Here is a 22,642-nt window from a genome sequence, read left to right as displayed (position 1 = left end):
CATGGCTTGCTGCGATACTGACAAAACCCAGATGCTGTTGACCAAGCAGGATTATTAGAGCTTTTATACCATTAAATGTAAGCTGTGGGAACCATCCTGAAGAGTTAGTATTGACAGGTGTAAACTAGACTATTCAATTGTTCACTTAGACACTTATTTGGGGAAAATGCACAAAATAAATAGTGCATTTGTCTTAGTGAAATTCAATCCCTCTTGATTATAGTATGTTGAATTTTCTAAGTAATTAAATCATGCTGCGTAGTGGTGGTGCACACCTTCAATCCCAGCACTAGGGAGTCAGACACAGGTGGATATCTGTGAATTCGAGGCCAGCCTGATCTATAAAGCAAGTTCCAGGACAGCCAGGGCTACAAAGAAACTCTGTCTTGAAAAGCCAACCAACCAACCAAACAAACAAATAAATCTTATTGATTGACCATGAATCGTCAAATTCAGATTTTATTTTCCTGGGAATGTAAATTTCTTTAACATTCATTCATTTGAAAGACCTGGATAAATCCAGACTTCTCTAGCAGGAAGAATAGAGCAAAAAATCTAGGTTAGCCGGTCCAGTGACTCTGTTCCAGGAACTAGCTGACCAAAAGTTAGATTATAATCTTGAGAAACAGGGAGTTAGCCCCTTGTGATTATCCCTGGTGTTTTCGGAATTTTCCAATGACGCCCTCCCCACCCCCTTTGGGTTGTGGTTTCTTCCCCTGAATACCCCTTCTTCCAGCTACTCGAGGTGGAACTCCTCTACCCCTGCTTGGGAAATGAGTCTCAACCCAGGGCGCTGGTTCCTGTCAATAAACCTCATGTAATTGCAGCAAGGATGGTCTCTCCTGAGTTCTTGGGGGGCCGTGTTATCCCGAGAATTGGGTGAGAGTCTCCCTACTCCGGGGGTCTTTCACATTCATTCACTCATTTCTTCATAGAAGCCAAATGCTATAAAATATATATTTCTAGACAGTTTTCAAAGGCTTGGTTTTATAATTATAAATGGGTAATGGTTCATGGATTAATTATATAACTTTGATTAATTTTTCTAGTGACTAGGTAAGGCAAGGCAAGGGGATTACAGTTTATTACTATATAACCAATCTTTCAATAAATTTATTTACAAATGTATATTGTGTGTGTGCGCGCACGCTCGCACGCATGTGATAAAATCTTACTATGTAACCTAGGCTGACCTATAACTCTCTGTGTAGTCCAACATAGCCTCCAGTTTGTAATCTTCCTGTCTCAGCCTTCTGAGTGCTGAGCTTATAGGCACATACCACTTACTTGGCTGTTATGCTCACTTTTTAAAGTGAAGGTCACATAAAGCATAGATTTCTAGAAGATATTAGATATCCCAGAGAGTAATCCAGTTAAGAATACTGTTGCTACCAGGCATGATGGTGAACTGCCTCCCTGACTGCAGTGTTTAGGGTGCAAGTCAGCAGGGTCAGGAGTCTGAGGCCAGCTTGGCTGTATGGCAAGATCCTGTGTCACGAAGAAAGCAGGGTAGGGTGGAGAGATGGCTCAGTGGTTAAGAGCACTGGCTGCTCTTCCAGAGGATCCAGTTTGTATCCTCAGCACCCACATGGTGGCTCACAATGGTCTGTAACTCCAGTTCCAGGGAACCTGACACCCTCTTCTGGCTTCCATCCCAGCCATGTACATGGTGCATGTAATGCCCAGATAGTGGAGTCCTGTATGGAAAAGCAAAGAGCCGTTATTCAAGTTTGAACTCAAACTCTCCATGTGTCCAATGCGTTGATGCAATCAGAGAGTCTCAAGCCATCTGATAAACAGCAAAACCTTCCTCCTCCGAGAATCTGAAATGTAAGAAATCACAGGGAGATGGTTCATTTGGTAAACTGCTTGTCACACAAAGGAAGACCTGAATTCTTATCTCTAACATCCTCATAGAGAAGCTGAGTGTGGTGGATACCTGTAATCCCATCCCTGTGGAGTTCTCTGCCCAGGAGGATCCATGGCTCTTACTGGCCAGCCAGTTTAGCCAAATTTATGGGCTCTAGGTTCAGTAAAAAACTGTGCGTTAGTCTTAGAAAACACAGTGGAGAACGATAACAGATACTCGGTGTATATTTTTTGTAGGAATATACCAGTCCACTGTGCATGCTTTTAATCCTAGCAGTCAGGAGGCAGAGGCAGGTTGATTTCTGTGAGTTCGAGGCTGGCCTGGTCTACATAGGGAGTCTAGGAGAGCCAGGGCTACACAAAGAAACCCTAAATATACTCACACACATATAAATAATGCTATATATAATTTAAATTTATATATCGTGTTTACATATATAATGAGTGTGTGTGTGAATTATATATTCACCTTATATATCTAGGCAGTTTCAGCTACATTGGCTATTCATGGGAGTTGAAGAGCCATGAATTGTATGAAACCTTTATCCTAGATTTTAATAGAATAGTATCTGGAATGTCTGAAAAATGTTGTATATTCTCAGCAAGATTTAAATTGGTTGAAAAATATTGTATCATTGGTAAGGTGGGGCACACTTGTCATCCCAGTGGAAAAGTCAGGAAGTGAGGCCAGTCTGGGCTACATAGGAAGCTCGCTTCTCAAAAAGATAACAAAGTTAAACATACAAATTCAAAATATAAAGCCTGACAGTGGTGGCGCACGCCTTTAATCCCAGCACTTGGAAGGCAGAGGCAGGCGGATCTCTGTGAGTTCGAGGCCAGCCTGGTCTACAAGAGCTAGTTCCAGGACAGGCTCCAAAGCTACAGAGAAACCCTGTCTCGAAAAAACCAAAAACCAACCAACCAACCAAACAAACAAACAAAAATATATAAAATATAGCGTGTCAGCAGCTCACAGTAAATCTTTAATATTTTTATTTAGAAATATTATTAGATCAGTTGTGTTTCAGCCTCAGAGTATTCTCTAGTATGAAAGGACTACTAAGGAGGAAATGAAAATAACACACAGATTCTTTATGCATCCTGTTTGAGATGGGGTCACTCTGTGGCTCAGACTGACCATGGATTTAGGATTATCCTGCCTCAGTCTCCCTAGTATTCAGATTGCAGGCCTGTGCCACCATACCAAGATTTTAATCCTCTTAACATTACGGTATTTTTTAAGGCCATGAAAATGTACGTTTATCATTTCCCCCTTTCTTTTCTGCAGGAATACCAGTATATTCAGTAGCATGGGGCCCTGATTCTGAAAAAGTTCTTTATACAGCAGGCAAGCAGCTCATCATTAAACCTCTTCAGCCAAATGCTAAAGTTTTGCAGGTACGTCTCCAGCCTTTGTAAGTTGCTATCTGGCACCGTGTCCCTGAGAAGCTGGGTGGTTCTTGCAGTGCCCTCCTTCTGGTTAGCCCCCTGCCGGCCTGAGAGCTTTGAACTTGCAGTTTTATCAGACTTTCTTACAGATCAGTGAATCCTCGGTCACGTTTCCCAGAAGGCTCACGTTTCTGTTGTTTCAGCTCACGTTGGTCTAGTCAGTCCTGCAGGTGTGTTGAGTTACTGCTTTGGCCTGTGAGTCAGCACAGGTGAGCATCCTGCAGTTTACAGAGTCGGCCTCCTGTGTGTAGGTCTGAGACGAAACAAAGCGAAGTGAGACTCTTCAGAGTGTTTAGATCTTGCTTTTAATCGTCATTATCATCTGTCAAACACTTGTGCTCTCTCGAAGGCCTGGCATTGTTTTAGTATTATTTTAAAATGGTGGAGGAGTCAGTATAAGACTGAGAACCAATTATGTCCATATAACATTATGAATCATATAGAGAACGTTTGGCATAAGGATAGATGCTGAGCTGACATTTGCTTGTGTGCTATTCAGAAAAGGAGGAAGTTTTTAGGAGAATAGGTGGGGAGGTGATCCTAAACCCAGGGAGTAGAAAAACCCTGGTTATTTAAAAATGCAAGGAAAAGGGTTAAACAATCACCCCAAAGCAAGCAAAACAACCATGGCTGTTGAGACTGGTTGGGCAGGACCAAATGAAGGACACCCTTTAAGCTAGGATGCACTATTTAGTTATTGATGCTAGTACTGGAAGGCAGAATGGTCCCTTACATTTTGGTGAAGACAGAGTGTGGTTTGGCTGTTGTCTTGGTTACTTTTCTGTTGGGGGCATAGCACAAAAATATTAAATGAACCAAAAAACAAAAATGAAATCCAGCAGGGCAAACTCCAACTCCTGTAGCCCCATGTCTGTTGTCTAAGCTTCGATGGCTTACATTTCTCTCTCTTGACCTGGCTCTAGTCCTTAACTGTAGCTCTGCTTAGCAGATGTTTTGTGACTCTGGCATCTCTACTGTCTTGTGGTCTCCAGTGCAAAGCAAGCTTCATCACAGCTTCATGGAGTAGCCTCTCGGGGCCTCCATACAGGCCCTGCTACATACCTGCCTCAGAGCTTTTCTTTAACCACAGAAGACGTTCCCACAGCCCTTTACTCCTGTACCCTTCAGGGCTCTAAAGCCAGAACTGTCTGGATAACATTGTCAAATCAAGCTGCTCTCGAGGAAACTGCTGCAGCTTTAGAGTGAGTCGCCGGGTCAGGCCTTCACTTGCTTCCTCTGTGTGATGACAGAAAATTTGAGTCTCTTTGCATCTCAGCCTTCCTGTCTCTGACAGTAATACCCGCTGACTAGATGGTTTGTGAGGTCTGGTAATGTCTGGTATGTAGTAAGCACTTGATATTGAGTAGCTGTTACTGATGCTGTTACATTGTCATGAACTAATATGTCTTCCTCCCCTTTTAATAAGCTAGAAAGCTCACATGAAAAAAGATGGAAAGGGGTTGGAGTAGTGGCTCAGCCATCAAGAGCACTAGAGGACCCAGGTTAGATTCCCAGCACCCACATGGCTCACAACTGCTTGAAACTATAGTTCCAGGGAATCTGATGCCCTCTTCTGGCCTCCAGGCATGCATGTGGTATCCAGACATACATGTAGGGAAATACGTATAAAATGATAAAATAAATTAAAAATGATTTTTAAAAAGATATAAAGAACTTGGTGATGGAGATTGACAGCCTACATCAGGTGTAAGAGTGTTTTAAGAGGGGCTGGAGAGGTGGCTCAGAGGTTAAGAGCACTGGCTGCTCTTCCAGAGGTCCTGAGTTCAATTCCCAGCAACCACATGGTGGCTCACAACCCTCTGTACTGAGATCTGGCAGCCTCCTCTGGCGTGCGGGCATACTGGAGGCAGAATGTTGTATACACAATAAATAAATAAATCTTTAAAAAAAAAAAAGAGTGTTTTAAGAAATCTAAGCTTGGCGGCTGGAAAGATGGCTCAGCAGTTAAGCACATTTACTGCTCTTGTAGAGGATCCTGGTTCTGTTCCCAGCACTCACATAGCAGGCAACATCTGTGGATTTAGTGCCTTCCTCTGGCTTCTATGGGTACTGCACACATGTACTCCACATTCCTGCATGCAGGCAGTTGAACACACAAAATTAAAAGCAAAAACAAAGAGCACCTGTTTTAGAAATTGGGTAAATGTAGATTTCAAGCAAAAAGAGGTTAAGGAAACTTTGATGTTACATACTATAATTTCTGTATAGACCACATGTGTTATTTCCTATCTGTCTTTCTGTCTATCGATTATTAATCAAGAAAGTAGCCCACAGGCCTTCAGACTACTCTGCATTTTCTCAGTGTAGGCTCCCTCTTCTTTTCTGGCTTGTATTAAACTGACAAAAAACTAACCAATAAATCTGCAATGAAATTAGGCAGCAAAAACAGGAACATGAAGTCTTTTAATTTATACCTTTGGTTTATAGTCAAGCGTGTTAAGACATCTGTAATTAGGCTTATATAAATGAAACTTTGAAGTTATGTGCATCATCATAAAATGTACTTTAAGGCTTGCATATAAGCCAGAATAGAAGAGAAAGAAAATAAACCCATTATCACAGTTCACTGGAGCAAAAGAGGAGTTGGAGTATAATTAGAAATTTAATGCAAATTATCCATTCCTTTTGTGACTCTAAACTTGTAGCAATTCTCCAGGAGTATAAGCACATGCAAGTATGGATGGCCCGCGAAAAGAAATGCCGTTTAGAATTGTAAGCCCCATTTCCACACACTCGGAATCCTGTTTTATATGAGGAAGCATGTTTAGTCATTCAGTATAAATATACTGCGTGCCAGCTGTATGCCAGTATGCTGAGTATTGTATATTAAATAGATAGACCAGCATGTGTGAGGCCCTGGGTTTGATCACAGCATCACACACACAAAACAAGCAAGCAAACAAAATGTGTCCTCATTTTATTTTATAAGAAAGAGAAATAGAAGATGTTTTCTGCCATAAGGAACTTGTTGTTCAAATGGATCTTAAATTAAAAAAAAATGCCTAATCACATGAATGGTAATAGCAAACAGGAACATGAATTACATTTAACTGTAATGCACCCATGCTTATTGTCTACACAGGTTCTGTGTGACATATATATAGCCATATATATGGATGTGCATTCTGTATGTCTTTATTATTTATGTTTAAGAGCAAGAAAACCATGCTTGCCTTATAGATTGCAAATGTCTGGGTAACTTGTATATGTCTGTCTGTAGGAATTTTGTATGTATAGAATATATTTTTATTACAGAAAGCGTTTCATTATATAGTAAATCAGCAGAGGATTTGTGATATACTGTTGTGACATAGACCCATTAAAGTAAAGAGAATAAAGCTTAGGAGATGTGCAGAAAGAGAGAGAATACTGAAGATGTTTATACAGTAGAGGTTGAAATAAAAGAACAAAACAGTCTGGCATATCCCTAACTGGTAAAGCATATTTTATGTGTGAGGCCCCCAGGATCAACTTCTAGCCCTTTCTTGAGTTTGTAGGTAAAGCACGAAGACAGTATCACTGAAAGGACCAGCAGTACAAAGGAGCTTTGAAGTCAGCTGATAGCTTAGATTATATCACATTTATTCCAGTTTATTATGCTGAGGTCAAACTAGAAACAATTTAGCAGCAAGCAGTTTTCCCATTGGCGTCCAGGCAGCAGGGCAGATTCCTAGGATGTAGCTGTAAACTGAGTGTCAGTGGTGCTAGCTGCCCTCCTTATGTAAACTGGAACAAAGCAAGCCAATGAGGAGTTGCACAGTGACTATTGGGGCATGATAGGAATCCGTGAAAGGATGAGGAGGGAAAAAGAAAAAAAAAAAAGGAAGTGCCCTAGAAAGAGGTGACAAGCTGAGCATGACAGTGGTCTACAGTCACCCTAGCTACTAAGCAGGGTGTGGCAGGGGTATCACTTGTGTTCAGTAGTTGAGGCCAAGCTGGGCAACACAGTAAGACCCTCAGCTCTTAAGAAAAACAAAACAAAAACAAAAATAAAAGAAAACAGGAAGCAGGTTTTTTTATAGAAAAAATTTCACTTCTAAGGTTGTAATATCTTTCCCCTTCACAGTGGAAAGCCCATGAAGGCATTATTTTAAAAGTCGATTGGAACTCAGTCAATGACCTCATTTTATCTGCTGGTGAAGACTGTAAGTATAAGGTATGTGTCTTAGCTTCATTCCCCGTTACAGTGCTAAAGCTTCCCGATAAATGCAGCTGTAAGAGGGCAAGGGTTTGTGTGTCCTACAGTGGTCGGTTACATCATTGCGGGGAAGGCAGGGCAGGGACTTGAAGCAGCTAGTCACACCAGCAGTCAAGAGCAGAGAGAGGATGCATGCATGCATGCATGCTTGCATTCAGCTCATTCAGGCTCAACACTTAGAGTCCAGGACAACCCAGAGAGTCATGCTGCCCATATGGGTGGGTCTTTCCTTTTCATTTGACATAATCAAGACAGAAGCCCACTGACATCCCCAGACCAACCTGCTAGACAGTCTTTTCTCACATGGCTCTATATTGTGTTGACAAATAAGACTGGCCATGATAATATATACTGTTTAGACTTAATGTCGGCTTCAAAGAATAAAGTTTAGGGGAAAAGTGCTTAGCATATAAGACTATTCTCTTAGTCTTTTATCTGTAACAATTGAGCAAACTGGTTTTCAGCTTTAAGTGCTATAATAAAATTTCAATTTAATAAACAGCAACATCAACTCAGCTCCTTTTTTGAGCTTCAATTTAAATCAGCTCATTTCTTTAGTCACTTCAAACTTGAAAACTCAGTCCTAGTAGCTTCCTAAATGTTGGTCCATTTCACTCAAAATATCTGGGTGCTCAGATGTCTCCTTTTTCTTCAGTACTGGGACCATTGATTGATAGGCTAGGCAAAAGGTACCCCTATTGCGGAATCCCTAGCTCCAACAGTAAAGTGTCGTGCAACTGTAGTTGCAGGGACTTCAAGTGAAGTCAATGTTAGAGAAGTCATTTGACAAAAAGAGGTTCTAGGACGGGCCAGCCATCACCAGATTTTCCTGTTAAATTTGAAGTACTTAAAATGGGTGGATGTCATGTTTAATCCTGGGTTAGTAATATGAAATTCTTCTTTCTGAGGCATGTGAGTTTCCAGGAGTTCTGCTTTGTCCTCCTTGTAAGATGGCAAGGTATCTAGTTGCTAATTCACTATGATCATGATTTCTCAGTCTTCACTTGATATTTTATTGGAGGACGGTTTTTTTTTGTAGTAATGTGGTGACATTATAAAACATGTACAATGTTTGGTTTTGTAGGTTTGGGATAGTTATGGCCGCGTGCTCTACAGTTCTCAGCCTCACGAGCACCCCATTACCTCAGTGGCCTGGGCTCCAGATGGAGAGTTGTTTGCCGTTGGATCCTTTCATACGTTACGCTTGTGTGATAAAACTGGGGTAAGTCGCAGCAGGAGCAGTCCCAGTAGATATGGAGACGAACCACACAGCTCCCCCTTTAGGAAAGCATTTGACTTAACCCCTCTTGTTTGTCTTGGTAAGGTGGTTCAGTCACTTCCTGATTATGAGATTAAATGGTTTGCAGCTGAAGAGTGGACATATTCTCTATTACTTATCTTTTGGAAATACTTGTTTTGAGCATGGCTCTGAAGGGAGTTCAGCTTTTTGCCCACTTCGTGTGGAAAGCACAGCTTTAAGTTTATTTTTGGTATCAATATGTTTCATAAAAAATTTTAGTTGCGCATTTTTTGCAGGCATTAATAGGAAATTTAAAAGTTGATTTTGTGCCAGGCGTGATGGCGCACACCTTTAATCCCAATTCTTGGAAGGCAGAGGCAGGCAGATCTCTGAGTTGGAGGCCAGCTGTTATATACAGCAAGTTCCAGGCTAGCCAGGAAAGTGAGGCCCTGTTTCTAAAAGTAAGCAAACAGACAAATCTCTAAAAGTCCCCATGCGTGGAGGTCTGCATCTGGATCCCTTACACACATATAAAAGCCAAGCACGGTGCACACTTCTGCCCAGTACTGGGTGGTTTTGCCTCTGCCTCCTGGCTGCTGGGACAGGTTTGTGCCCACTTTTGTGGTGCAGGGACTTTGGCATGCTGGATAAGCACTCTGCCAACTGAACTGCAGCTCATGCCTCTGAAGGATTCCTCAGCCCAGAATATTCTACCTGTGGGAATTTACTTGATGAAATACTTACTGTAAGTATACAAAGAATACGATGATTTTTTTTTATAACTTATCCCACATTTTATCATAGTATTATTCTAGCAAAATGCGGAGTAAATGTCTGTGAGTAGTAAATTGATTGACAGCTGTTCTATTTTCCTAAAGTGCTTTGCCCTTAACTCTTTTTGTTTGCTTTTTTTTTTTTATGTTATTTTGGATACAGGGTTTCTCTGTGTAACAGTCCTGGCTGTCCTGGAACTTGCTTGGTAGACCAGGGTGGCCTTGAACTCACAGAGATCCACCTGCCTCTGCCTCCCAATTGCTGGGATTAAAGACATGCACCACCACCGCCCGGCTACCCTAAACTTTTTTTTTATATATATAATTTTTTATTGAAAAAAAAATTTCCGCCTCTTCCCCGCCTCCCATTTCCCTCCCCATCTCCCTTTTCCCTCCTCCCTCTCCTCTCCCCCCCCCCCCACTCCTCTCCCCCTCCCTCTCCAGTCTGAAGGGCAGTCAGGGTTCCCTGCCCTGTGGAAAGTCCAAAGTCCTCCCCGCTCTATCCTGGTCTAGGAAGGTGAACATCCAAACTGGCTAGGCTCCCACAAAACCAGAACATGAAGTAGGATCAAAACCCAGTGCCATTGTCCTTGGCTTCTCAGCAGCCCTCATTGTCCGCCATATTCAGAGAGTCCGGTTTTATCCCATGCTTTTTCAGTCGCAGTCCAGCTGGCCTTGGTGAGCTCACAATAGATCAACCCCACTGTCTCCGTGGGTGGGTGCACCCCTCGTGGTCCTGACTTCTTTGCTCATATTTTCCCTCCTTCTGAACACACTGAACCTGATAGAAGAGAAAGTGGGAAGTACCCTACAACAGATGGGCACAGGCGATCGCTTCCTATGTATAACCCCAGCAGCACAGACATTAAGGGCAACATTGAATAAATGGGACCTACTGAAACTGAGAAGCTTCTGCAAAGCAAAGGACACTGTCACTGAGACAAAAAGGCTACCCTAAACTTTTTAAGAGTGGGAAAGAAAGACTGTGCTTAATTATTAGGAGAGATACCCATGAAAAGCCAGCTAGCCTTACTGTCTGCCTGTCTTCCCTTCCTTCGTCCCTCCCTCCCTCCCTCCCTCCCTCCCTCCCTCCCTCCCTTCCTCAAATGGCTACCTCAAAAAAACAACCCATTAAGGTGAAGGGTAGCAGATGAAGCAGGTAATAGACAGTCCCCACCCCTACCTCCCAAAAAAATAGAGCTAGGAAGGAGGAGAGAGGGAGCTAGACAAAGAACAAGGCTTTAGTGGGCTCTCATTTTCACTCAGGAATTCTTTACACAATACAAGACTAGGGTCAGACACACATTGGAAAACTCAGGAAGGCATTTAGCATCTGTCACTGGTGGCTCATGAGTGATGCATGAACAGAAGGAGAGGGCCAGATAAGAATTGCTCTGGTGGCATGGCTAGATGCTGTAGGAGTGTCCCAGGCTCAGCCAACTGGCCAGGGGTGGTGAATTGACTTTTTTGTTTGTTTGTTTGTCTGTATCAGGTTGTTGAGTAAATGTTGAGTAATAGAACAAAGACTACATTACTATACAGGAGAGAAATAAAAAATAGTCTGTGGGAAGACAGTCTGGAAAAGTCACTAAGTGGGCAGCTGCCCAGACTGAGAGAAGAGTCTAATTTCCAGTTACCCACATGGAGGTATTCTGAATATCTAGTTAAAAAAAGAAAAAAAAGTTGGGCTGGAAAGATGGTTCAGCCGTTATAAGAGTGTTGGCTGCTTTTCTAGAGGACCTGGGTTCAATTCCCAGCACCCACATGACAGCTCACTGCTATTTATAACCCCAGCTCCTGGACACCCCACATTCCCAGACTTGCATGCAGCCAAAACACCAATGCACATAAAAAAAGATACGAGGCACACTGAAGAGTGTAACACAGTGGCCCTTTCATAGGGGAAAAGAAGTTGACAAAACCATTCCCAAGACATCAGACACTGGACCTGTTAGACAAAGACTATGCTCAAAATAATTAAGAACTATAATAAATAAACTTATTGTTTGGAGACAGGGTCCCATTGTGTAGCTCTTGTTGACCATACAAGACCAGGCCTCAAACTCAAAAGAAATCTGCCTACTACTGACCCCCACGTGCTAGGATTAAAGGCATGCACCACCATACCCAATCAAAGGAATTATTTTAAAAGAACCTAATTGAAATTCTATAGTTAAAAATATGAGCAAGGTCTTAAAGAAATATAAACACTCCCAGAATGCCAAAATACCTTCTCTTTGGTAACAAGCGCCATGCATCTCAAATCTACAAAGCAGTACATTTTCACTCACAGAAAACGTGTAAATGGACTTCCTTGAAGCAATGGATAGAGACACTAATCAGTGTAATCGTCTCAAGTATGACTTGACACTTTGACACGGTGGTTTCATTCAGGAAAGTATGAAATGTGCACTGAGAGGACTTAGCAGCTGATGGTCTTTGCTGCTGTCCTGATGGCCTGATTCTGATGCCAGACCCGCATGGCAGAAGGAGAGAACACACACAAATAAGTAAATAAATATAATAGAAGAATTAAGAGTTAAAAGCTTGGAAAGAGCATTATTTTGATGATGTATTTTTATTCATGTGTCTGTCTGTGTGTGCCACATGTGCATGGGTGCCTGCAGAGGCCAGAGAGGGGATTGGAGCTCCTGGAGCGGGACAGTTACAGGCAGTTCTGAGTCACCCAGTGTGGGTGTTGAGCACTAAACTACAGTCACAGCGAGTGTTCTTAACCACTGAAGTATTTGTTCAGTCTGAGATAGCACTATTTAAGTGAAACGATCCAAAAATAAATATGTAAGGAAAATGAGCACCACTGGATGATCAGTAAGCTAAAGCGTGGTCTAAAATCTAGACTCATGGTGCCATATTTTTTTTCTAGGTTCTATAATAAACTTTATTTTTGTCTTTGATGTCTAAAAATGTGATTCAAATTAAGCATAGATATTTTAAGTAAATATTCAGAACATGTTAATGAATTCCACTACTTATTAAACAGAATAGGATTCAAGGAGAAAGACCTGAAGATGCAAGGTGCTTTTGGTAATGTAGCATTTATGTATCAGTAGGGGGCACTGTGGGGTATGCAGAAGACAACTGTTTTGTAATTCTCGTTTTCTCTGTGAACATTTAGACTTTCTTCTGTTCATTCCACTCAATTAAAATAAATTTAATAATTTGCTGACTACAAGAACTTAGTGTCTTATGTAACTTTTCGTTGGCAATGATGCATATAAATTGCAATTTGAGCATGTTAGAGGTAATATATGAGAATCCTAAACACTTGTCTTCCATAAGGAGCATAGGAATTGCTTCTCCTGTCTCTTTATCTTAAGCCAAATTTATGAGTATGTAATTTTGTGAGTTGAAATTTTTGAACTAGGGCAAACAATTGTGCTTTTGAGGGTCCTTTCAGTGTGGTATATGTGTACAGGGAACTTGCAGAAAGGATACAGTTGGCCTTGAGACTTGAGTCATTGTTTTACGTTTAAATAAGTATTTCTCCGCTGGGAAATAACTTGAATGAGCAATTTCAGAGAACACAGGAAAATAGGTCTCATCTTTCAAAGGGATGCTTCAATACCATAGCATTTAAAAATTATTTATTTTTTGTGTATGGGTGTTTAGCTTACATTTGTGTTTGTTCTCCATATGCACCCATGATGCCCTTGGAGACACTGTGAGCACATTGTCCTCTGGAATTGGATTGGCAGAGGGCTGTGAGGGGCCAGTGAGTTCTGCTCATTAGGCCTGGGTCCTCTGGATGAACACCCAGCGCTGAGCCCTCTCCACTGAGCCCTCTCCTCAGCCCCAATCTCGTAACCTTTTGTAGAGGCATCCTCAGCTACTTCAAAAAATATTGTGGTGTTCAGTATGGCTGCTTATTTTATTTTAAAATTTAACTTTTATTTTGAAATTCAAATTACTCTTTAAAATTTTGCTTAATGTGGGCATAGCGTTGGCATATTTCTAGAGTTCTGGGGTCAAAACTCCAGTGGCAAAGGTACAAAATCAAAGACTTCTTCTGGCTTTTTCTTCCCCATGTATGAAGTCAGTGGTCAGGACGAATGAGCATCTCTCCTCCATTAACTCTGCTCTCCTGTGCCGTCTTCCCTTGCTCACTGACATGCCAGATGTTTCTTCTTCTGAGTGCTAATTGTTTGTTTCATTGCCTTTTAATACAAGAAGCAAAACTGCCCAGGGCAAACCAAGCATGAGAAAATCTCAAGCTGTGTTGGAGCAATGTGGCTGATCCATGACTTTAGATTTCTACATTTATTGCTGCTGTATACAAGAAGATGAAACCATTAAACAAAGAGAAGAACTGGTTGAGACGGTACAGGGATATCTTTTAGATGCTCAGAGAACACTGTAGGGAGGCCTTAGGAGCCAAGAAACCTGAAAGCACTGTTGTCTCGTGTCTTTTATCTTGGCTTCTGTGTGCATACCCAGAGTCTTTTATTTTCTTTTCCAGTGACCTGGCTTGCACCACCTCTCCCCCTCCGGTTTCCATGCTGAAAAGTGACTTAAGTGTACAACCCTTCCATTGAAGAGTGTAGGCTGCATCAAAAGACCACGTCTGAATTTTGCATGTCCCCAGAGGAGAGAGTGGTAGCCTGGTCTACTCCTCTGTGTTCAGACGTGCTGGAGGAGGTGGTGTGAACGTGACTAGCAGGACTCAGTTACAGCAGCCACGCGAGCTGTTGGTGAGAGCAAAGGGTTAGTAGTGAAGGGGGCAGCAGAGGCAGTCATTTTTATCTCAACATTTCAGATTTGCCAGAAGTTCCTAGTTTAATCCTCTGAGAAATGTCCTACTTATGTAAGTTTTTTGTTTGACTTTATAATTAAAGACAAAGAAAAATTTATAGCTACATTTTTATATTTGGTATTAAAGCAACTTGGTTAGGTACCATAAAATAGACGGGCTGGTGTGGCGCACGCCTTTGATTCCAGCACTCAGGTGCCGGAGGCAAGCAAATCTCTGTGAGTTTGAGGCCAGCCTGGTGTGTAAAAGCGAGTTCAGCTGCTGGGAAACCCCATCTTGAAAAACAAACAAACAAAACAAACAAACAAACAAACAAAAAAACAAAAAAGAAAGAAAAGAAAAGAAAAAGAAAGGAAATCATAAAATATAAACCACAAAGCAAAAAGATTCTTTTCTGCTGTCCAAGAATAAGAGACTTGAGAAATTATTCTAAATTAGATTTCTATTGCAGAACTTACTTTCATGAGTTTTAAAATGAACACTTAAGGCCTGGAGAGATGGCTCAGTGGCTAAAAGCGCTGGCTGTGCTTCCAGAGGACCTGTATTTGATTCCCAGCACCCACAAGGCAGCTAACAACCATCTGCAGCTCAAGCCAGGGGATCTGATGCCCTCTTCTGGCCTTGCAGGCACCAAGCATGCCCATGCTGCACAGATATATTTGCAGGCAAAGCACCCATACATATACAGTAGAAATTTTTAAACAAACACAGAGATGAAATGGACACATCAGATTGGCTGATCAGATTGGCTGATCAGAGAGCATCAGTATCTGTCTTCTGAGAGTATTTAGAGTATGCGGGTACAGCTTGGACAAAGGCTGCTGCAAGTTCCTGGCTAGCCTTGGTTAAATTCTAAGACCTCCTTAAAAAAAAAAAAGGTGTACCCAGGTGTATATAATTCCAGGTACAACCAGGAAAATTAAAGAAAATTGAGATTCAACTCAAGCTTAGTCTATGTTGCAAAGACCTCTCTGAAAAGATTAACCTTTTGGGACAAGGAGATGATGGTTCAGTGGATAAACTGCTTGCCACCATGCAGGTCTGAGAACTAGGGTTTGCATCCTCAAGTAAATGCCAGGTGGGTGTGGTGACCTGCCTAAAATTCCAGCGCTTGGAAGATGGAGACCAGGTGTCCCCAGAGCAAGCTAGCTGACTCAATTAGTCTTTGTTGGCAAGCTCTAGGTTTGGGTGAGAGATCCTGCTTTAGTGAGTAAGATAGAAAGCAATCAAGGAAGACTCCTGCTGGCTTCAAGCCTCTGTAAGCACATGCACCTATGTGTAACTGTACTGACACACACATGCCCTACACACATTCAAACACACCAACATGCACACCACACAGATGCACACACAAAGAAAGAAATAAAAGCAAAGCAAAAAGTCGACCTCCCTTCCCAATGGAGGATCAACACATTGATTATTGTTATTAGAGAGGAAAAAAAGAATAATGGTAATTTTTAGGATGTATTTGCATGTTTATTATATTTTCTCATTTATTTATTATTTGCTACATGTAAATTACTGGGGATTTACATGCATGATGCTTGTGTGGAGATCAGAGAACAACCTCTGGATTTGGGTTTCTCTTTTTGTCATGTGGGGCCTGGGGATTGAACTTAGGTGGGTAGTCAGGCGTGGTGGTAAGCACCTTTACCTGCTGAGCCATCTTGCTGGCCTGATGTATTTTTTTATGGCACTAAGTTGACTTAAATACATTTCCTTTGTGATTGAATAAGTTAAAATAGACAATCTTAGGCTGGTGTTTCCTACCAGGCCTGATGACCTGAATTTTATGTCTGGGATCCACATGGTGGAAGGAGAGAACTGATTTCTGCAAGGCGTCTTCTGAACTTCATGCACATACTTGGTACATGTGTGTGTGCATGCACGTGTGTTCACACACACACAATAAAAATACAATTTAAGGTAAGATCTTTGTTCTAGATACACTTGAGAATAGGCTATTATTAGAATGAGACGTGTGCCTAAGCAAAAACACTAAGTACTACGCATATTATTAAATGAAATCTAATTTTTTTCTGTTGACTATTTTTATATAATGTAGTATTCCTGAAGTATTTCACAATGTAGATCAGGCTGGCCTAGAACTCAGAGATCTGCCTACCTCTGCCCCTCAGGTGAGATTAAAAGCGTGGGCCACCACACCTCCATGTGCAGAAAAATGATTGTATTTAATCTTTGAAGTTTACAGTTTTCACTTATTTTTTAAAAGATCTCTTGAAGTGTGTATGTGTGCATCTGTGTGTGTGTGTGTTTTCTTTTCCTTCATGGTTGTTAGAGCGAAGCTGCAGCCAGTAGTGCTGCAGTTTCTTGCGCCCTTTCTGTGGTTTTAGTCCTGGGGATTGAATACAGGACCACACCTGTGCTGAGCAAGTGTCCTGCTGTTGAGCTTCATTCTCATCCCCAAATAATGAATATTTCTGAAAAGTAGTAACACAAGCCATGGCAGGAACACCCCGTAAAAGCACAGCAGCAAGCAAGACTTCATTTGATCATAAGGTTGGAAGAATGGGTAGAGAATATGGAAGTTCAGCTAAATAAATTAATCATTCTAGAGGAAATTATATTACATCTCAAAAGTAAAAAGGAAATGTATTTGATGTAGTCTGCTAAAAATGATTGTTTTCTGAAACACACAGAGAAGATTCTATTGACTACTGATTTCTGCATAGTTCCCTCAAGTCCTGGGAGGGGTTATACCTACTGCACTCTGGAGGGGGGGGGGGACATAGGGTTGTGTACTTGATGCTTTCATGATTTAGAATGCATAGCAGATGTTTTGCAATGTTTTTATAGTGACTTTCTCGAACTATTATAATCAGAACTTTTAAAAGAGATTATAGAAAACCTTCAAGTAAATGTCTTTTCCTACAGGATATTTTCCACATTATTACCTAAAAGTTAAAGTGGTTTGCTTTTTGGCAGTTCTTGAGCTATTTGATATACTGTTTTATTTTGTTTCTACTGTATACTTGAGAAAATTCTGTCTATTTCATTATACATGTTATAATTGTGTTAAGAAAAGCACCTTTAATAATTTCAGATAAAAGTACATTTTTTCGTCTGGCCCTAAAGATGACAGTGATCAGTTTCCAACAGACAAGGGCACTGAATTACAAGAGTGAACAAATTTTAGCATTCATCGTATCTCAGTCAACTTTAGAAGTTGTCTGTGTCTGTGGATTTCCATGCAGCAGCTCCTTTTAGACAGTGGTTCTCAACTTTCCTAAGTCCGTGACCATTTACTACAGTGCCTCATGTTGTGAGGGCCCCAACCATAATATTATTTTCATTGCTACTTCGTAACTGTAATTTTGCTGCTGTTATGAGTTGTAATGTAAATATATGATATGCAACCCCAGTGAAAGACCTGTTTGACCCTAGGGGGTTGCGATTCACAGGTTGAGAACCACTACTTTAAGGCACCAATATCTTCCCTAATGGAATTAGTGTGTTCTAAAGAGATACGTGTTTTTACCATTAACTCCACTGCAAAATATTTAAAATCTAAGAAATAAAATATGAATGCCCCCAAAAGATACTCCTTAAATATCACCTTCGTATCTTAATATGTATATGTGTGTGCAATTTATAAGTTCTCAGTGTTTTTTTGTTTGTTTGTTTTTTGGTAATATATTTTTCTCCCTCCTCTTATTCCATCTAGTGGTCATATGCTTTAGAAAAACCCAACACAGGCAGCATATTTAATATCGCGTGGTCTATTGATGGCACTCAGATCGCTGGAGCCTGTGGAAACGGGCATGTTGTCTTTGCACACGTGATAGAACAGTGCTGGGAGTGGAAGAACTTTCAAGTGACACTAACGAAGAGAAGGACCATGCAGGTAAGAGCATGTTGTGAGCTGACTGGATCTGCTTCTTTCCTCTCTACAGAAACTATACTATACTATACTCAACTTCTTTCAAGGTCTGAAAAGAGTTGTGTAGGGATTTTAATGGGGATTACATTGAATCTGTAGATTGCTTTTGGTAAGATGGCCATTTTTGCTATGTTAACTCTACTGATTGATGTGCACAGGAGATCTTTCCATCTTCGGTATCTTCTTCAGTTTCTTTTTTCAAAGAGTTGAAGTTCTTGACATACAGGTCTTGCACTTGCTTGGTTAGAGTTACATCAAGGTATTTTATTGCTCTCACTTCTTTTGATGTGTCTTCAGTGACATCCTTGCTTTCTGGTGGGACAAGATAGTTCAGGCCTCTTTTGTGTATTTCCTCAGGACAAAGTATAAGGTGATGTAAGCATCAAGAGATTATTTGAGAGCAACCCTGCCCTGAGCAGAAAGGTGGGCACACCTTACGATACAGCACAGAGCAGCTTTGCTGTGGTTTTAAGATTGTGAGAGTGATTACCATGTACTCTCCATTTGCTCTTATGGAGCTGAGGTGTTTGTTTAAGTTTGGTCTGCTTTGCCGTAATTGGAGTCATCCATTTTCCCACGAAGGCCTGGCTTCTGTGAAGAATTGTTTGCATGGAGACTAAAGTTAGGTGCTACATACAATGATCATGACTTCTAGACAAAATGGATTTGATTTTCATAACTAAAAATAAATCATAAATTTAAATATACTAAAAGTCCTAGTACATACTTAAGGTTATAGAGATTTTATTTTTTTTTTTACTTTTTATTTGCTGTTCTTATCTCTTAAAAGAAAAATTTGATTCCTAAAGACATTAACAATCCTGGCTACCCTGGAACTCATTCTCTAGACCAGGCTGGCCTAAATTTACAGAGATCCGCCTGCCTTTGCCTTTTGAGTGCTGGGATTAAAGGCGTGCACCACCACTGCCCAGCCACATTATTCTTATAATATGTTATTAGGTTCTAATTAATATTTTTTGTACTTGAAAAAATATAACCATGCCCATATATGTAAACTCCCTTTCACTTTTGGATAGAAGACAATGTATTAAACATGCTATTCTGTATCTTCTGTTGTTGCTTTACAGTTCTTCATTTTGTTTTCCAACTCTACAGCATGTGTAAATTCACAGTGGTTTATTCAAGCTGCTGGCAGACATTTGGGCTGTCTCAAGTCTTTCGCTGTTATTGATAGTGCTGTTGTGAGTAGCCTGCACAGCTGCTTATGTAACTGTGAATGTTGTAACCAAGAGTGCATGGGCATGCATATCCCATGTCATGATGATATTTGGGGAACATATATGTAGCAGCTGGCCAAGCTTTCAGGTTAACTTTTTGTATTTTATACCAAAACTTGGTAGCTTGTCAACAACAGACTCTTTCCCTTATAGGGCTAGAGGCTGGGAAGTCCAAAGACAAAATGCCAATAGACATAGTGTCCAAATAGGGTCCCTTCACTCATTGCTGGAGCTTTCTAGCTGTGTCCTTACTGGAAAGTGCAAGTGCCTCTTTTTAAAGGCATAAATTGATTTCCTGAACACCCCACGAAAGGAGTTGAGGGGCCACCAACACTCAGAACACAGGCATTTGAAGACATACTTAGAAGAATGACTTCCTGTCCTTTCGTTGCACTGGGAGTTAGCGCTTCACGTTATTATTTTCATCTGAGGAAAGAGCATTTGGAGGAGGGTTTAGAGTGGCTGGTTTGCAGGTGTCAGGCATTGCTTTTCCTGATTCCCTCACCGCGTGATGCGCCTGCCGCCTTGTGCATCCCTGCTCTCACCCAGAGCTTGGAGAGCTTGGCTTACCCGCACTCTTTCCTGATTTATTGTTTGTTCCTCGACTTCAGGACTTTTGACCAATATGGCCAAATGCTAAAATCCTTGCAAATTTGTCTGTTATAAATGTTTGTAAGATTTTTTTCTCACAATGGAATTTCATTCAGCTGTAAAGAAAATGAAATGATGAAATTTCCAGAAAGTGAAAGTACTCATGGGGTCCTGCTGCTGTCAGCTCTTCCTAGAGAATCTTCTTCTCCAGAGGTCAGTGCCCACTGCGCAGACTCAGAACTGATGGGTCTAGGCGGATTAGCTCCCAGGGGGACTGACCAGCAGGGTACCAAAGATCAGAAGTGAAGAATGGACAAGTCGGCTCGAGACCCTGCTAACAGGGTGTGAGATAACGGAGGTGATGGGCTGATTGTCAGGATGCAGACAGTCATGGTGTTGATTGACTTCAGATAGGCAGCTCAGTAACTTAATAACTGGATGGAAGGGGCAGTTAGTCCATGCAAGCTATGGCAGACTAAAGCAGCTTCAAGATTGCACAGAGTGGGGTTGCGCTTTTTCCTAGTAAGTGTTTTGAATCTCCCCTTTCCAGTTGCTTCTTTTGTTGTTATTGTTCTTTGTTTGTTTTTGAGACAGGGTTTCTCTTTGTAGCTCTGGCCTTGAACTCTAAGGTCTCTGTGTGTTTACCTCCTGAGTGCAGGGATTTAAAGGTCACCACACCTGACTCCAGTTTGCTTCTTAACCTTCCTTCTTACCTGTTTTCATCTATGGAAGGGCTTTCCCGTCTCTCTGCAGTTTGACTTCTTTACTGTCCATTAAAAAACAAAACAATACCTCCTCCACTTTTGATTTTTGAAAACAATTATATCTCTTTTTCTAGAACTTAAAATATGAAGTAAAATCTAACCAGAAAAGAGATATTCTTACTCTTTTGGACAGAAATCATATGGTCTCTTTCCAGCTTCTGTAAGTCACCCTCCTCTAACTGCTTCTCACTGCTGGAGCATTTTTAACTTTATCCCATTCCTACATTGCTTAGTTTGGCATGAAGATTCAAAATCTTTATAGGTCTTTTTTATTTATTTCTAAGAGAATTTTTTGTATCTGTACTTTCACAGTTGACTTTTATATCAAAGTATATCAGCTTGTGCCTAGATGAATACTTTTTATATTCTTAGCTAATTAAGGCTTCATTGAATTTTTGTGCATATTAAAATCTTACTAGCTTTTCTAATTAAAATTTGATTTTTTAAAAATGTTAATTTATTTCCTTTTCTTTCTGCTTAGGTTCGTAATGTTCTCAACGATGCCGTGGATTTACTGGAGTTCCGAGACAGAGTCATCAAAGCGTCTTTGAACCACGCACACTTAGTTGTTTCCACGTCTCTTCAGTGCTATGTGTTCTCGTAAGCATCTTGCATTTCCTAAAAATCCAGAGTTTTTGTTTGAAACAAGAGGTTTATTTTCAAGTTTTCATATCAATACCGTTTGGTGTGACCTTTCTCAAAACCTTACTGGTAAGCACCATATCTTAGACCAGGATATAAGGAAACACTCTAAGCTATAATGAAAATAGATCTGATTAAGTTTGTGCTTCAAAGGTTAATACTTCTGAAACTGGAACTATCTCATGTGATATGGTGTTTACTTACAGTTCCTAAGGCTTTGGTATAATCTGAACTCAAAGCCCAGGGCTTAGGACAGCCGAGGAGAGGAGCCAGCAGATTCACTGCTGGATGACTAGCAGCTAAAGAGTGCAGTAAGGACGTGGGGTTCTGGTAATCCTAAATGTTCGCTGATGGCCCAGAGCTGTGAGAGAGTGAAAGTAAAGTACATTCAGTGTAGTGTCCTCCTTACTAGAGCAAAGAATGGGAATACGCTAAGAGCTTGGCTGAGAATTTGAAGCACACTTGGTAACAGGGCGGAAGCAGACAGACCTCATTCACGGGCTGTGATTACGATGATGTAGAAGTGTCTGGTGTGGCTGACTGTAAGCTACCAGCGTGACTTCGCTGAACGGGAGCGGAGATGCCAGTCAGCATACACTGCTGCCACCATGTAGTTCGGGTGTGTATAATACACTGGGGCAGATGAAGCTGGAGGGATAAATCCTGAGCTTTTGTTACCTTTGTTTTGAACATAATTTGCCTATCATAGTAAATTTATATAATTTAATTTTGGGCAATGGCTATATTTAATAGTCAACTTCCAGCCAGATGGTGGTGGCACATGTCTTTAATCCCAGCACTTGGGAGGCAGGCAGATCTTTGTGAATCTGAGAGCAGCCTGGTCTAGAAGAGCTAGTTCCAGGACATGCTCCAAAGCTACAGAGAAACCCTGCCTCAAAAAAACAAACAAACAAACAAAAAACAAACAAACAAAAAAAAAAAGAGAGAGAAGGAATTATTTGTGCATCTGCTCTTCACTTCATTGAGTAAGCTTGATTGCAGCTTACATTTACAGGCTACTTTACAGAATTAAGTTTGTTTTAATCCAACAAAACACTAGAAGATCTATAGGAAGAATAAGTATGTTCGATGTGTTATTTTTGGATTTGTGTGTATGGGGTTGCGGGGGATGACAGGGTCTTAATATGTAGATTTGGCTGGCCTAGAACTCACTTTGCAGATCAGGCT

At 41.0% G+C, this 22,642-nt stretch overlaps 1 protein-coding gene across 4 annotated transcripts in view; it reads left to right on the top strand.

Annotated features, from left to right (window-relative positions):
• Positions 1–22,642, top strand: part of Ift80 (intraflagellar transport 80) — a 74,035-nt gene that overhangs the window by 25,954 nt on the left and 25,439 nt on the right. For all 4 annotated transcript variants that reach the window (XM_050147452.1, XM_050147451.1, XM_050147449.1 and 1 more), the window contains 5 exons: positions 3,158–3,267; positions 7,406–7,495; positions 8,622–8,759; positions 18,004–18,183; positions 21,294–21,412. In XM_050147452.1, coding sequence (XP_050003409.1) covers positions 3,158–3,267; positions 7,406–7,495; positions 8,622–8,759; positions 18,004–18,183; positions 21,294–21,412 — 637 coding nt within the window. The remainder of the gene's footprint in view (positions 1–3,157; positions 3,268–7,405; positions 7,496–8,621; positions 8,760–18,003; positions 18,184–21,293; positions 21,413–22,642) is intronic.

Source organism: Alexandromys fortis, unplaced genomic scaffold, assembly GCF_014885135.2.
Source record: "Alexandromys fortis isolate MF-2015 unplaced genomic scaffold, M_Fortis_MF-2015_v1.1 scaffold_53, whole genome shotgun sequence".
Lineage (NCBI taxonomy): Eukaryota > Metazoa > Chordata > Mammalia > Rodentia > Cricetidae > Alexandromys > Alexandromys fortis.
Note: the sequence above shows the minus strand (reverse complement) of the source record. Positions and strands in the feature narration are given on the sequence as shown.